At 41.7% G+C, this 14,739-nt stretch overlaps 1 protein-coding gene across 1 annotated transcript in view; it reads left to right on the forward strand.

Annotated features, from left to right (window-relative positions):
- Positions 1 to 2,091: 2,091 nt before the first annotated feature.
- Positions 2,092 to 14,739, forward strand: part of zc3h13 (zinc finger CCCH-type containing 13) — a 134,864-nt gene continuing 122,216 nt past the window's right edge. Inside the window, exons 1-2 of the mRNA XM_063052533.1 lie at positions 2,092 to 2,099; positions 5,530 to 5,719. Coding sequence (XP_062908603.1) covers positions 2,092 to 2,099; positions 5,530 to 5,719 — 198 coding nt within the window. The remainder of the gene's footprint in view (positions 2,100 to 5,529; positions 5,720 to 14,739) is intronic.

A 14,739-nucleotide genomic window follows, 5' to 3' on the forward strand; every position in this document is an offset into this window, starting at 1 on the left:
AGGATTTATAGAGCAATGGGGAGAGGGCAAGGAGTAGGACTAGCTCAATTGTTCTTACATAGAACTAGCATAGACAATAGGCTGTAGGCAAGGAGCCCTCACACCTGCCCTCTCTTACCAGTTGTGAATGTGGCCTGAACTTCTTTAGTTGGGGTAAGAATTGTCATGTCTCTCAGAGGAACAGTATTTAAAAACACTACAAAACTAGCACGATCGATATTGAACTGAACTGAGCTGAAATGAATATGCCTGGACTCTATTGATGACTTTGTGGGTTGGTGTTTCATATTCTGTGTTTTTGCTCCTTTTCTTTGCAGTTTGTGCAAATTGTTTTTCGCATATTGAGGGCTTGGTGTTTTTCTTTGAAAGGGTTCCATGATTTTCCTTGTTTTGTGGCTGTCTGTGGGAAGATGAATCTCAGGGTTGTATACTGCAAACATACTTTGATAATAAATGTACTTTAAATGCTTGAATAAAAATACTAAGGGTAAAGAAGACAGTACAGTTACTGTATACTGTATTATAAAAATAAAGAGCAAAAACTACAAAAGACATACTACTGCCCCCCCTTAAACCATTACCACTTTTATCCTTAAACAGGGTTATGTAAACTCTAGTTGAATCTAAATATAACCTTCAAAGGAGTATGACCTATATGTACAGGTGATCAATCCTGTCCACAATGTGTTTGCAAGTTTGCCCCTCAAATACACTTGTTAAAATGCAAAATTACGTCTGTGACAATTTGATTGATGTGAACCTCACACTCACTGTCCTGCCGAAGGGTCTCGGCCCAAAACGTCGACTGTATTTTTTTCCTAGATGCTACCTGACCGGCTGAGTTACTCCAGCATTTTGTGTGTGTTGCTCAAATTTCCAGCATCTACAGATTTTTTCTTGTTTGTGAACCCCGCACTTCTGATCTACATCTACACTGTTACAATAAAGTGCAATGCAGCTCTCCAGACTCAGTATCGAATTTCACCCGTCCTGCAGCTCTGCCTGGCGTCACACATGACAATAGTGAAATTCGATACTGAGTCTGGAGAGCTGCATTGCACTTTATTGTAACAGTGTAGATGTGACATGTCTTGTGGTTGCATGGGAAAGTGTAGAAAGCAGAGTGGTTAGTGAAGATGGAATCTCATTGAACATCCCAAAAATATCACACATTATCCATTGAATGTGTAGGCTGATGGGGTGGAAGATGAGTTGTCATGTGTGACGCCAGGCAGAGCTGCAGGACGGATGATGCTAATGAGAGAGATAACGGAAGACAATGGAGAAACATTCAAAATGCTAATAAGAGAGAAGAGAGAGATTAATGAGAAAGAAACGCAATTCTGATGCTGGCATCTGCGACAGGCCGTTTGCTTTGAACCTGAACTGTTTGAAGTTTGATGGACAGGTGATACCCCAGCAGGGGGATAAAAATAGCAGGTTTGCTAAGGCACGAGACATACACGCCACGAGACCGTGGAAAGAGTAGTGTGCCCCACAAGGTGGTGAGAGTTTGGAGGACCGGTTCGCGGGAATCGGTCAGAGGCTCACAGGGTGTAAAGGTACGATTGGTGGGAACCTGGAGTGTGCGTCCGCCCTTGCCCGGGTGCCGGATTCACCGCGGAAGAATGATCGTATCTGGAACGGAGGGGTCACAGTCGGTGACCTCAGCGGGATCAGAAGACATCAAAAGGTCTGCCCGAAACCAACTGCATCTCTCTCTCTCTCTCTCCCCAATGGTACAGCAACAGCGATTACTTCAAACTGCACTAGACTGAACTGAACTCTGCTTCACTTAAAGACTGATCATTTTACCCCTAGACTGCGATAGAGTTTGGTTGATTCCTGTTACCCTATTTCTGTGTATATGTGTGTATTATCATTGCAAACCTGTTACATTTATATCCTTGCGATTAGTGTACTGTATTACTTATTTCTTTAATAAAACTTTATTAGTTCCTAGTAATCACAGACTCCAACACGTGTTCCATTTCTGCTGGTTTGGCAACCCAGTTATGGGGTACGTAACACAATAAAGATCAAACCATCTGTAATATTAATTCATTTTTCTTTTCCCTTCAGTAACAGAAAATGACCTGGTAGGTAAGTCCAATCTCCATTAACTCATCAACCCAATGACCTCTGCAATTTCTTCTCCTGGCTTCCCATAGCTTTACCCAAACAGTGATATTCCCTTTATCCCCCAACTACCACTAACTTAATACTAAATTATACCCTCTCCTTCCCATTTCTGAACCTTCGACAATAGACAATAGGTGCAGGAGTAGGCCATTCAGTCCTTCGAGCCAGCATCGCCATTCACTGTGATCATAGCTGATCATCCACAATCAGTACCTTTTTCCTTCCTTCTCTCCACATCCCTTCACTCCGCTATCTTTGAGCTCTATCTAATTCTTTCTTGAAAGAATCCGGAGAATTGGCCTCCACTGCCTTCTGAGGCAGAGCATTCCACAGAACCACAACCCTCTGTGTGAAAAAGTTTTTCCTCAACTCCGTTCTAAATTGTCTACCCCTTATTCTTAAACTGTGGCCTCTTGTTCTGGACTCCCCCAACATCGGGAACATGTTTCCTGCCTCTAGCCTGTGTTACGTAACCGGCAACAATGAATATTAATCGAATCAGGTTATATAAAAACAACCAAACATTTATTAAACACGGATAAACAATAAAAACAAATGAAAACCTCAACCGGAAGTTAACCGCTATGCAGCCATCAACAAAATTGTCATTCGGTACTGGTTCTTAAAGAAGTAAATGCGAAAACAGTTCTTAAAGCGGTAAAGTCAAATACAGTTCTTAAAATAGTAAATTCGAAAGTCCAACAGATTTATACATTCATTTGGGAGAGACTTCCCTGGAGAAGGATTTCTTCATAGACGCGACTTTCCTGCTGGTTCTGTCCAAAGGATTCACTATGAAGGAAATACACGGCTTAAAACAACTGACCTTAATTTCTAGAGAGCAAATCCTGCATGAACTACCTTGCTGTTTCGGCAGGAGTTATCTTCGATGCAGGTCGCTACTTCTTCAACGAAGACTCAATAAGGTCGCTCCTTTATTAAACTGCCGAACGATACCAACTTCTCTTAATCCTTCAGGTCCTGTACTTCAATAAAGTCTTCACTCTCCAATACAACTGAAAAGGTAAATCAAATCTGGCAGAAATGGGTAAACTGCCAATCCAGCACTATTGTACCTTACAACAGAATGTAAAACTTCGTTTTAAAAATGAAACTGCATCATAAAACAAATACGCAACGGGAACGGAGACAATGACGAACATTCTAGCTGGAAAACTAACTGAGTCACCAGAGATCTTCCCTTTTATACCTGTGGTGAACATGTCATCACCTGACCTCACATGGGCGGGAAAATTACATCAGGTGACCTCCAAAAGACCATTACATCATTCTCACAAGATCTCCTTGAGGTATGTAACATTTGTCCAATCCCTTAATAATCTTATATGTTTCAATCATATCCCCTCTCATCCTTCTAAATTCCAGTGTATACAACCCCAGAAGCTCCAATCTTCCAACATATGACAGTCCTGCCATCCCGGGAAATAACTTCGTGAACCTACGCTGCACTCCCTCTCTAGAATGTCCTTCCTCAAATTTGGAGACCAAAACTGTACACAATACTCCAGGTGTGGTCTCACCAGGGCCCTGTACAACTGCAGAAGGACCTCTTTACTCCTATACTCAACAAGGCCAACATGCCATTACCTTTCTTCACTGCCTGCTGTACCTGCATGTTTACTTTTAGTGACTGATGAACAAGGACACCTAGATCTCATTGTACTTCCCCTTTTCCTAACTTGACACCATTCAAATAGTAATCTGCCTTCCTGTTCTTGCCACCAAAGTGGATAACCTCACATTTATCCACATTAAACTGCATCTGCCCACTCACCCAACCTGTCCAAGTCACCCTGGATTCTCATAACATCCTCCTCACATTTCACACTGCCACCCAGCTTTGTGTCATCTGCAAATTTGCTAATGTTATTTTTAATCCCTTCATCTAAATCATTTATGTATATTGTAAATAGCTGCGGTACCAGCACCGACCTTTGTGGTACCCCACTAGTCACTGCCTGCCATTCTGAAAAGGACCCATTAATCCCTACTCTTTGTTTCCTGTCTGCCAACCAATTTTCTATCCATGTCAGTACCCTACCCCCAATACCATTTGCTCTGATTTTGCACACTAAACCCCTATGTGGGACCTTATCAAAGGCATTCTGAAAGTCCAGGTACACTACATCCACGGGCTTTCCCATGTCCATTTCAATAGTTACATTCTCAGAAAATTCCAGATTAGTCAAGCATGATTTCCCCTTCGTAAATCCATGCTGACTCGGACTTATCCTGCCACTGCTATCCAAATATGCTGCTATTTCATCTTTTATAATTGATTCCAGCATCTTCCCCACCACAGATGTCAGACTAACTGGTCTATAATTGCCTGTTTTCTCTCTCCCTCCTTTCTTAAAAAGTGGGATAACATTAGCTACCCTCTAATCTGCAGGAACTGATCCTGAATCTATAGAACATTGGAAAATGATTACCAATGCGTCCACGATTTCTAGAGCCACCTCCTTAAGTGCCCTGGGATGCAGACCATCAGGCCCTGGGGATTTATCAGCCTTCAGTCCCATCAGTTTACCCAGCACCATTTTCTGCCTGATGTGAATTTCCTTCAGTTCCTCTGTTACCCTAGGTCCTCTGGCCACTATTACATCTGGGAGATTGTTTGTGTCTTTCCTAGTGAAGGCAGATCCAAAGTACCTGTTCAGCTCGTCTGCCATTTCCTTGTTCCCCATAATAATTTCACCCGTTTCTGTCTTCAAGGGCCCAACTTTGGTCTTAACTATTTTTTTCCTCTTCACATACCTAAAGAAGTTTTTACTATCCTCCTTTTTGTTCTTGGCTAGCTTACCTTCGTACCTCATCTGCCCCCCCCCCCTATTGCCTTTTTAGTTATCCTCTGTTGCTCCTTAGAGTATCCCAATCGTCTGGCTTCCCACTCATCCTTGTTACGTTATACCCCCTCTCTTGTATTTTTATACTATCCTTGACTTCCTCGTCATCCACGGTCGCCCCTTACTCCCCTTAGAATCTTTCTTCCTCTTTGGAATGAACTGATCCTGCACCTTCTGTATTATTCCCAGAAATACCTGCCATTGTTGTTCCATTGCCAACCCTGCTAGGGTATCTTTCCAGTCAACTTTGCCAGCTCCTCCCTCATGGGTCCATAGTCCCCTTTGTTCAACAGTAATACTGACACTTCCGATCTTCCCTTCTCCCTCTCAATTTGTATATTAAAACTTATCATATCGACCTGAAATATTTAACTTCTTTCCGTTTTTTCGAAGTTCCTTTTCAACAGGTCCTAATGAAAACTCGTCAACCAAACTTTTGACTCAGCCTGACCTGGCATTTAAAAAAATGTTTCTGTTAAAATATATCTAACCCTTTGTTTTTGATCGACGCTCCGCGTAGCTTGGCTTTTCCGCCGTGGACGGAGCGCCATTCACCAGCCAGCGCATGCGCGGCCGTGGGAAAGCTGTCGCGCGGAGATGACGTCGCGATCGCAGCAGGAGCTGGATGGCGTCGCGTTGGACCGCGCGAGCCTGAGGCGGGGAGGCGGCGACGGATTCCCCTCAGCCAAGAGGCGACCTCAACGCTCAAGGTATTACGGTTACCCGTTTCGCAGCTGTGTGCCCAGGCCGATGGTGGCACGGACAGGAGGGATGCTTCATTGCAGCATCTGCGAGGCCTGGCCGACCGATGAACCTCGGCCCTCGGTTCCGGGTCGCCAGCTGCGTCTCTCTCCGGACTGACGTGCTCGGATGGCCCCCTCAGGACAAAAGGGCACGGCTCGATTATTAAGATCCTCTTTGGCCAGCCTACGGTGTATGTTTACGGGAATCGGCCGAGTGTGTGTGTGTTAAAGGGAATCCAGACTCTGCTTGTGTGTACATTTTAATGCCAACTAGTAAACCCTCCTTCCATTCATGCTCAAGAGAACAAGATCCGTATAATTTATTCATATTTATTGCTGGGCAGTTCTATGAGATCCGCACGAAATATGTCTCTAAGAACACAGAACCTGCTTCCTGCGCACTTACTGCTGCATGGGTAATCACTGTCGTTTTTATGCTGCAGCTGAAGAGCTACCTCTTATATTCCTGAAATAAGAATATAAAATGTTGGAATTACCAAGCAGGACAGACTGTGTCTGTGGAGGCAGATCAACAGCTTATTGAGTTTCTGAGTTTTGAATTAGTTGAAAAATTTGAGAGGCACATATTTGAACTGGTACAGAATGCTGTGATGCTTTGTCTAAAAATCGCAGTAGCAATTGGAGTGGAATACTCACTTGAGTATCAGTGCGCTGAATGAACTCAGTTGGGTTTTCCATTATTGAAATCATGCAATGATGATTACCCAACTGGATGAATTTGGATCATTTCCCCAGATTTTGGATCTGTTACATTTTATTTCCTAAAGGCAAGCACGCATCCTTAATTAGCCAGTGGCATTTGGTGGGTGTTGTAGGTTGGCTTCCTTCTGTGATACTTGTCATAGAGGCCATTCCTCAGCCAATTTGCTTCACTCAAGAAATGGCTGAGAACACAGTATTCAGCCAAGGTAATGAGACTAGACTACTTACTATTAAATACTTCAAAGTTCAAAGTAAATTTTATTATCAAAGTACATGTATGTCACCATGTACAACCCTGAGATTCATTTTCCTGTGGGCATACTCAGTAAATGTATAGAATAGTAACTATAACAAGATCAATGAAAGATCAACCAGAGTGCAGAAGACAAACTGCAAATGTAAATATAAATAAAAAAAAGCAATAAGTAATGAGAATGTGAGATAACAAGTCCTTCAAGTGAGGTCATTGGTTGTGGGAACATTTCAATAATGGGGCAAGTGAGTGTAGTTAACCCCTTTTATTTAAGACCATGACGGTTGAGGGGTAGTAACTGTTCTTGAACCTGGTGGTGCGAGTCCTGAGGCTCTTGTACCTTCTACCTGATGTCAGTAGCAAGAAGAGACCATGATCTGGGTGGTGGGGATCTCTGATGAGGGATGCTACTTTCCTACAGCAGCATTTCATGTAGATGTGCTCAGTGATTGGGAGGGCTTTACTCTTGATGTACAGGGCCGAACCCACTATCTTTTGTGGGATTTTCCATTCAAAGGCATTGGTGCTTCCATACAGGGCACATTTCAGCCAGTTAATACACTCTTCAGGACACATAGAGAAGTTTGCCAAAGTTCTAGGGGAAAAAGTTAGCAAATACAGTACTGGGATTCTGAAATACAAATAGAATTCTGGAAATGCTCAACAGGTCACACACTCTATGGAGTGAGTATTTCTAGCATATTTTGCTTTTTGAACTTGTCCAATTCAGTTATCACTGTTACTCAACAGTGTGAAAAATTACCTTGGTATGCCCTGTCCACAAAAACAGAACAAAGTCAATACATCCAAATGCATTTCTGTTCATTTTCTCACAATGATCAGCAAAGTGATAGAATGTATTATTGGTTCCACAATACTGTTGTCATGAACTTACCAGTAACACATTCTTCAGTGCTCATTGAATCTTGTAAGGCTTTTTGGCTCCAAACCTCATTGTGCTCTTAATTGCAACAAGGATAAGAGAGCTGAATTTCAGAGGTGAAATGTGAATTGGTGCTCTTCATATTAGTGCAGTATTTGACTCTGGCATCGAAAGGCACTGGTAAAATTAAAGTCAATGGGATATCTCTATTTGCTGGATTTCCTCAAGGCTTGGTCCATGTCCTAACCATATTCAGCTGCTTCATCAATGACTTTCTATCAGTTATGGAGATGAAAGTCAGATTGATCACTGATGAGTGGAGGAAATACAATTCCATTCATATATCCTCAGAAAAATGAAACAGCCCATGTCTGCATGCAACACGATCTTACAACATTAAGGGATAAACACACAAGGTTTAGCAGATGCCTGAAATCCAGGGTAACACACACAAGATGCTAGAGGAACACAGCAGGTCAGACAGCATCTATGGAGAGGAACAAAGAATCAATGTTGCGGGCCAATACCCTTCATCAGGACTTGGTCATTAAGGCATGGCCTGATTTAGCAATATTTTCATTATGCATGAATTAGGTAGCAGCCACTACCAACCAGAGGGAGTCCAGCCACCTACTCTTGGCAATCATGCATTGTTGGCTGAATTCCAGTTCTGGGGATCGCCATTGGACCAGATTTAACTTGACCAACCATACAAATACAGGTTTCCCCTGCCATCCGAAGGTAGAGCGTTCCTATGAAATGGTTCGTAAGCCGGAATGTCGTAAAGCAAAGAAGCAATTACCATTTATTTATATGGGAAAACTTTGTGAGCGTTCGCAGACCCAAAAATAACCTACCAAATCATGCCAAATAGCACATAAAACCTAAAATAACAGTAACATATAGTAAAAGCAGGAATGATATGATAAATACACAGCCTATATAAAGTAGAAATACTTTTCCACAATCATTGCCTGAACTGTTCTCCGTAGCGAAAATCTCACACAAGCGCCGTCAGCAAAAACACGGTACAAGCGCTCTCCAGTAAACTTTAAACTATGAAGCTGCCAAATCACACCAAATAACACATAAAAATACACAGCCGATATAAAGTAGAAATAATGTATGTACAGTGTAGTATCACTTACCGGAAATGGGGAAGCGCGGAGCACACTGATGATGGAGTGAGTGTTAGACTTGTCGGAGTTGGGGTGCTGCAGTGGCCCCCACCCTCCGGGCAATGAACCGATACCAATCCACGAAGCATGCTGCAGTAGCCGGGAGGCACACAGCACATCTTTAAGAAAAAAGCGGAAATAAACATGCTAATTAATTAGGTGCCGTCTGGCACGTAATTGTCGGCCCAGATCAGTGCCGATTGCCGATTGCAATTCGCGGCCTGGGTGTTGGGGTGGTGGGACACTGGGGTCCATTAGATCAGGCAGCTCATCTTTTCCTATGACTGCCCGCCTCGATGTCGAAGGTCAAGTTTCGTTGTCTGCTGTGGCTGATGTGGAAGGCTTGCTTGACTGCTGAGCCTCGCGCATTTTTCTATCATACAGTTCTTTGTAAGCACTCAAACCATCCTGCAAATATCCCCTAAACCGACGTACCCTTTCAAAATTAAAGTCGTACTTTATCATTACTCATTTGGTTACGATTGTTAACCTTTCCTCTTCCAAATTGCATCAGCTCTTCATCTATCAGTTTTTGGTCATGGGATGCCAAAACCTCTTCAACATCATCTTCGTCAGCTTTCACAAGCCAAACTCACTTTGTCCTTACTTTGTTCACCGTGATCGAAACGCATGATTATGTCTAGTTTTACACTAAGTGTAACACCCTTACGAGCTCTTTTAGGCTTTTCCGATACCTTAGAACTCATCTTGCAAAGACTGCTCACAGGCATGTGTTTAAGCAATGCCGGCAAGAATGCCGTTCCGAATCCGGGGGAGAGCGGCTGTTTGGGGCACGTGCTGCCTTTTATCGCGTGCTGCTTTTGTCGTAACAGTGAAAACACCTTCTGAAAGCAAAAACAGGGTACTAATGTAGATCTTTCGTAACAGTGAGGTTTTGTAAAGCGAACGTTTGAAAAGCGGGGGACACCTGTACCATTGTTGTAAGTCCATAGCAAATTTTGGAGATCCTGAGGAGTCACCCAGTTCCAATTCCCCTCCCACCCCCTCTTTACCATTCACAAAGCTTGTCAGAAGTGTAATAGACTATATTACACTTGGTGCAATTGTGACAATACTCAGGAAGCACCAGCCTGTGTAACTGACGCTCTGTGTACCAGCCTAAATATTAATTGCTTCCATGAAAACATCGCAGCCTCTACAAAATGCATTGCAACTACTCGGTAGAACTACTTTGGTAGCACCATTCAGTTCCACAACTACTACCACTAAGAGCTAATGTAATATTGGGAGTACTGTCACTGACAGCACAAAAAGAGATCCTTTGGGAGACAGCTTTTACAAGTTTAAAGAGGCAGCATCATCACAGCTCAATTGAAGATGGGCAATACTGGTTGAGTAATTTTTTTTCATGAAAATCATTGGCAAAAGGCAAACCTATGTTGCTTAAAATGGAAAAAGAAAAAAGACAGTATTTTCTTATATCTAAGCACTTCTTTTGGTTTATATAGCTTTCAGAATTTTTAAATAGAAAGTTGCCATTGATCTTTTCAGAAACATATTCTACAGTGCAAAACAACCATTTGGTCCATTGTGCCTGTGATGTGAAAATGTTAGATTTATTATGGTTTTCTTACTGTTTCAAATGTAATTCAAGCTCTTTGTTAAAGAAAAATGTTACCATAGTGCTTGTTTTTAAGAATTTTATTCCACATAGCTATTTGAATTTATCTTTCTTTCAACCTCTTCCACATTTATTGAGTCTTTCCAGATTTGCTGCATAATTCTTTACAAAGAGAAGGCCCATAAAGAATGTTCCCCAGTGGATCAGCCGATGATGAGAGTGAACTGAAAAGTAAATAGGTTGCTGGAGAAACAGGCTGTAGCTGTTGAGGGAAATGGACAGTTGACATTATGGGGTTGAGACACTTCATTTAGACAAGAATCAGAATCAGGTTTATTATCACTGATGTACGTATATTGTGAAATTTGTTGTTTTGTGACAGAAGGGCAGTACAACACAAAATATACTGTAACTATATACTATAAAAATATATATAAAAATACATGTAGTGCAAAAAGAGAGCAAAAATAGTGAGGTAGTGTTCATGGGTTCATTGTCCATTCAGAAATCTGAAACATGGAGGCATCTGTACCTCCTCTCTGATGGTGGTGATGAGAAGAGGGCATCCTGGGTGGTGGGTGTTCTTACTGGTGGATGCTGCCTTTTGAAGCTGTCCTCGATAGTAGGGAGGCTGCTGCCCATGATGAAACTGGCTGAGTTTGCAACTTTTTGCAGCTTTTTCTGCTATAGTGCAGTGGCCCAGCCATTGCAGGCAGTGATGCCACCAGTTAGACTGCTCTCCATGATATACTTGCTGGTGACATCAAAATCTCAAACACCTAATGAAATATAGCCACTGACATGCTGTTTACATGATTGTATCAATATGTTGGGCTGAGGATAGATCTTCAGAGGTGTTGACATCAAGGATCTTGAAACCACTCACTCTTTCCACTGCTGATCCCTTGATGAGGACTGGTGTGTGAGCCTTCAACTCCCCCTTCCTGAAGTTTGCAATCAATTTCTTGGTCTTCCTGATGTGGAGTGCAGGGTTGTTGTTGCATCACAACTCAACCAGCTGATCTGTCTCAATCCTGGACACCACCTTATCACCATCTGAGATTCTGCCGACAACAGTTGTGATGTCAGCAAATTTATAGATGGTGTTTACGCTGTGCCTAGCCACACAGTCATGGGTATAGAGAGATTAGAGCAGTGGGCTAAGCACACATCCTTGAGGTGTGCCGGTGAGGAGGAGATGTTGCATTGACTGTGGACTACCAATTAGGAAGTCAAGGATCCAGTTGCAGAGGGAGGCGCAGAGGCCTAGCCTAGGAGTTGAGGCTTATTTATTAGTACTGAGGAGATGATTCTGTTGAATGCTGAGTTGTAATCAATAAGCAAAGTACAAATAAATTTATTATCAAAGAACATATATGTCACCCTGAGATTCATTTTCTTGTGCGCATACACAGAAAATTCAAGAAACGCAATGAAAGACTGCACCCAGTAGGACAGAAAAACAACCAACATGCAAACAACAACAAGCTGTGCAAGTACAAAAAGGGAAAATATGATAAATAAACAACGAATAGAGTTCAGGAGATGAAGGGTCCTTGAAACTGTGGAAACAGTTCAGTCAAACAACAGGAATTCTGCAGATGCTGGAAATTCAAGCAACACACATCAAAGTTGCTGGTGAACGCAGCAGGCCAGGCAGCATCTGTTAGTCCTGACGAAGGATCTCGGCCTGAAACGTCGACTGCACCTCTTCCTATAGAAACAGTTCAGTGATGGGACAAGTGAAATTATTCCCTCTGTTTCAAGAGCCTGATGGTTGAGGGGTAATAAATATTCCTTAACCTGGTGGTGTGGCTCCTGAGGCTCCTGTACCTTCTTCCTGATGGCAACAGTGAGTAGAGCGCATGGCCTGTGTGGTGGGCGTCCTTGAGGATGGACCCTCATCACTGCAGCCTGATATAGACGCTGCTGTTGAAGTCATCCAAGTCCGAGTGTAGACCCAGTGAGATTACATCTACTGTAGACCTATTGTGGTAGTACGCAGATTGCAGCAGGTCCGGCTCCTTGCTTTGGCAGGTGTTAATTCTAGCCATGATCAACATCTCAAAGCACTTCAACACATTATATGTAGGTGCAACTGAGGCAGCTCACCCAGCTCTTCTTGGGCACTGGTATGATTGAAGCCTTTTTGAAAAAGGAGGGACCCCTGACTGCAGCAGTGAGAGATTGAAGATGTCCTTGAATACTCTCGCCCTTTGCTAGGCACAGGTTTTCAGTGCCCTCTTGAAAGATGTTCTGATGTTGGCCTCTGAGGCAGATATAACGGTCACAGATATTGCATGGACTGGCATTGGTGTAGCTTTATTATTCCCTTCAAACAGTGCATAAGAGGTACTGCTCATTTGGGAATCATTAAAGAATTTCTCGTGTCTGCATAAAAAATGAATAGGTTATATTCTACCTGATTTTATTTAGTCTGGTGTTAATGAAGAAACAATTGCTTTTAATATCCTGGATTAAAAGGGAAGTTGGCTAGGTTATATGATTTATTTAGACAATTTTCGATTAAAATACATGTGTATGCTCATGATGTGGAGGTAGGAATAGGCTAGGTGTCTATTGTGTTTAAGTAGCCTACAGACAGTCTTATGATCACAAGTAGAATACAAATAAGGATAAGCCATCCGAGATGTTGTGGAGCTGCACCTCAAGAAAGTTTCATCCTGTTATAAGGAAGAAAGCTTGTAAGAAAAGCAGGATTAAAATAAACTTGAAAAGTTGGAAATATTACTTATGGTTCTAGTTGTGTGTAAATGTTATAAAAGAAATGCAAATGCAGATGGTGATTTATGACCCACACAGTACATACTTCAAAAAAAAACCTCTCCAGCATCCCAACTATTTATTGATTCTCAGGCTTTTGTCTTGTAAATTTATTTTACAAGCTTTGTATGAAAAACCTGGGTTTTTAATGTGTACTTTTGTCTTGCAGGTGTATTTTATTTTGAAACTGTGTTCTGGTTTTATATTTGTCATTCATCCTTCTGGTATCATTTATAATGCATGCCTTCTGAAATTCAATGTAATCAGACCATTTGAGTGGTCTACAAAGTTAATTTGAATTGTTGATTTACCTCTACATGAAAAAAGTTGAATTAATTGATCTATAATTTGTCATTTTGATGACAGATGCAGTATTTTCCTTCCTCTAGTACTTTTCCACAACTCTTGTTATTTATAATTTTCCAAAGCTTTTTTTTCAATCACAGCTGGTGGATTACATGGACTATAATGAAGTTGTGTATTGTATGAATTGTTGAAATTAAATGAAAGGGGGAGATGTGGGAATCCGCTGGGAACAAATTTCTCTCTCAAGGTGTTTGAGGCAAAACAGACAAAAACCATTTTGAAAGACTGGTAAAATATTACAATTCATCATACTGAAAGTAAATGTTTTGTTGCTCCTTGGCTGTGAGAGCGTCATGATGATCTGCCTGTAGCATGATGAAAAAATAAGAAGATAGTGGGTGTGAATATTTCATTTTAAATCTGGCATTTCTACTTGACGCTGGTTAGAAAAACAGAACTCTGAATTTAGACTGAAATCCTGCCTTCTGCTCTGCTGTTCAACAATTCTAGACACCTTTCCTAAGTCCAACAGGCCCATTGCTTTCAATGGGAAGAAATGGCTGCAAGTACAAGTTGACTTCCTGCTTATTTGGTTTTATTGAGTTGATTTTAAATAGACTTAAATGTTTTAGTTGTTCTACTATTATGTTGTTTATTTCTTCAAAATTATTGAAATGAATTAATTATAGTTCTTGAGTTGTTGCATGCTTATTAATCTCAATGTTTATCACAAACATTTAAACTCAATAACAGTTTTAAATATTAGTCTGGAATGTGCTGTTAAGACCATTTTGGAGCAATGTCTCCCACTGAAATGCTGGCTGTCAACTGACAGGTGAGCTCAAGGCAACGCAAGGTATCTCTGCTTCTGGTCTCACCAGTCAACTGAGAGCCAGCTTTCCTATAGGAAATTGTGACCTATGGCCATCTGCACGAAGGGAAAAGATTGTAGACAGGTGAGCGTGTGCTTTGCCAGTCATTGGAAGGTTCAGCTCTTTTTAATATGCTGTATTTTGTAAGTGAATGAGTTTCTTCACATATTGATCCACAAAATAATTATCTCCCTTGTTTTGTTCCATTGCAAAGGCTTGTATTTTCTTTTGATTAATTACTGTCATCCAGTAGCACTCACATCCATGGTGATTAAGTGCTTTGAGAGGTTGGTCATGGTTAGAATCAACTCCTGTCCTAGCAAGGCCCTGTACCTACTGCAATTTGCCTATTGCTACAATAGGTCTATCGCAGATGCAATCTCATTGGCATTCCATGCCGCCTTGG

Source organism: Mobula hypostoma, chromosome 6 (assembly GCF_963921235.1).
Source record: "Mobula hypostoma chromosome 6, sMobHyp1.1, whole genome shotgun sequence".
NCBI lineage: Eukaryota > Metazoa > Chordata > Chondrichthyes > Myliobatiformes > Myliobatidae > Mobula > Mobula hypostoma.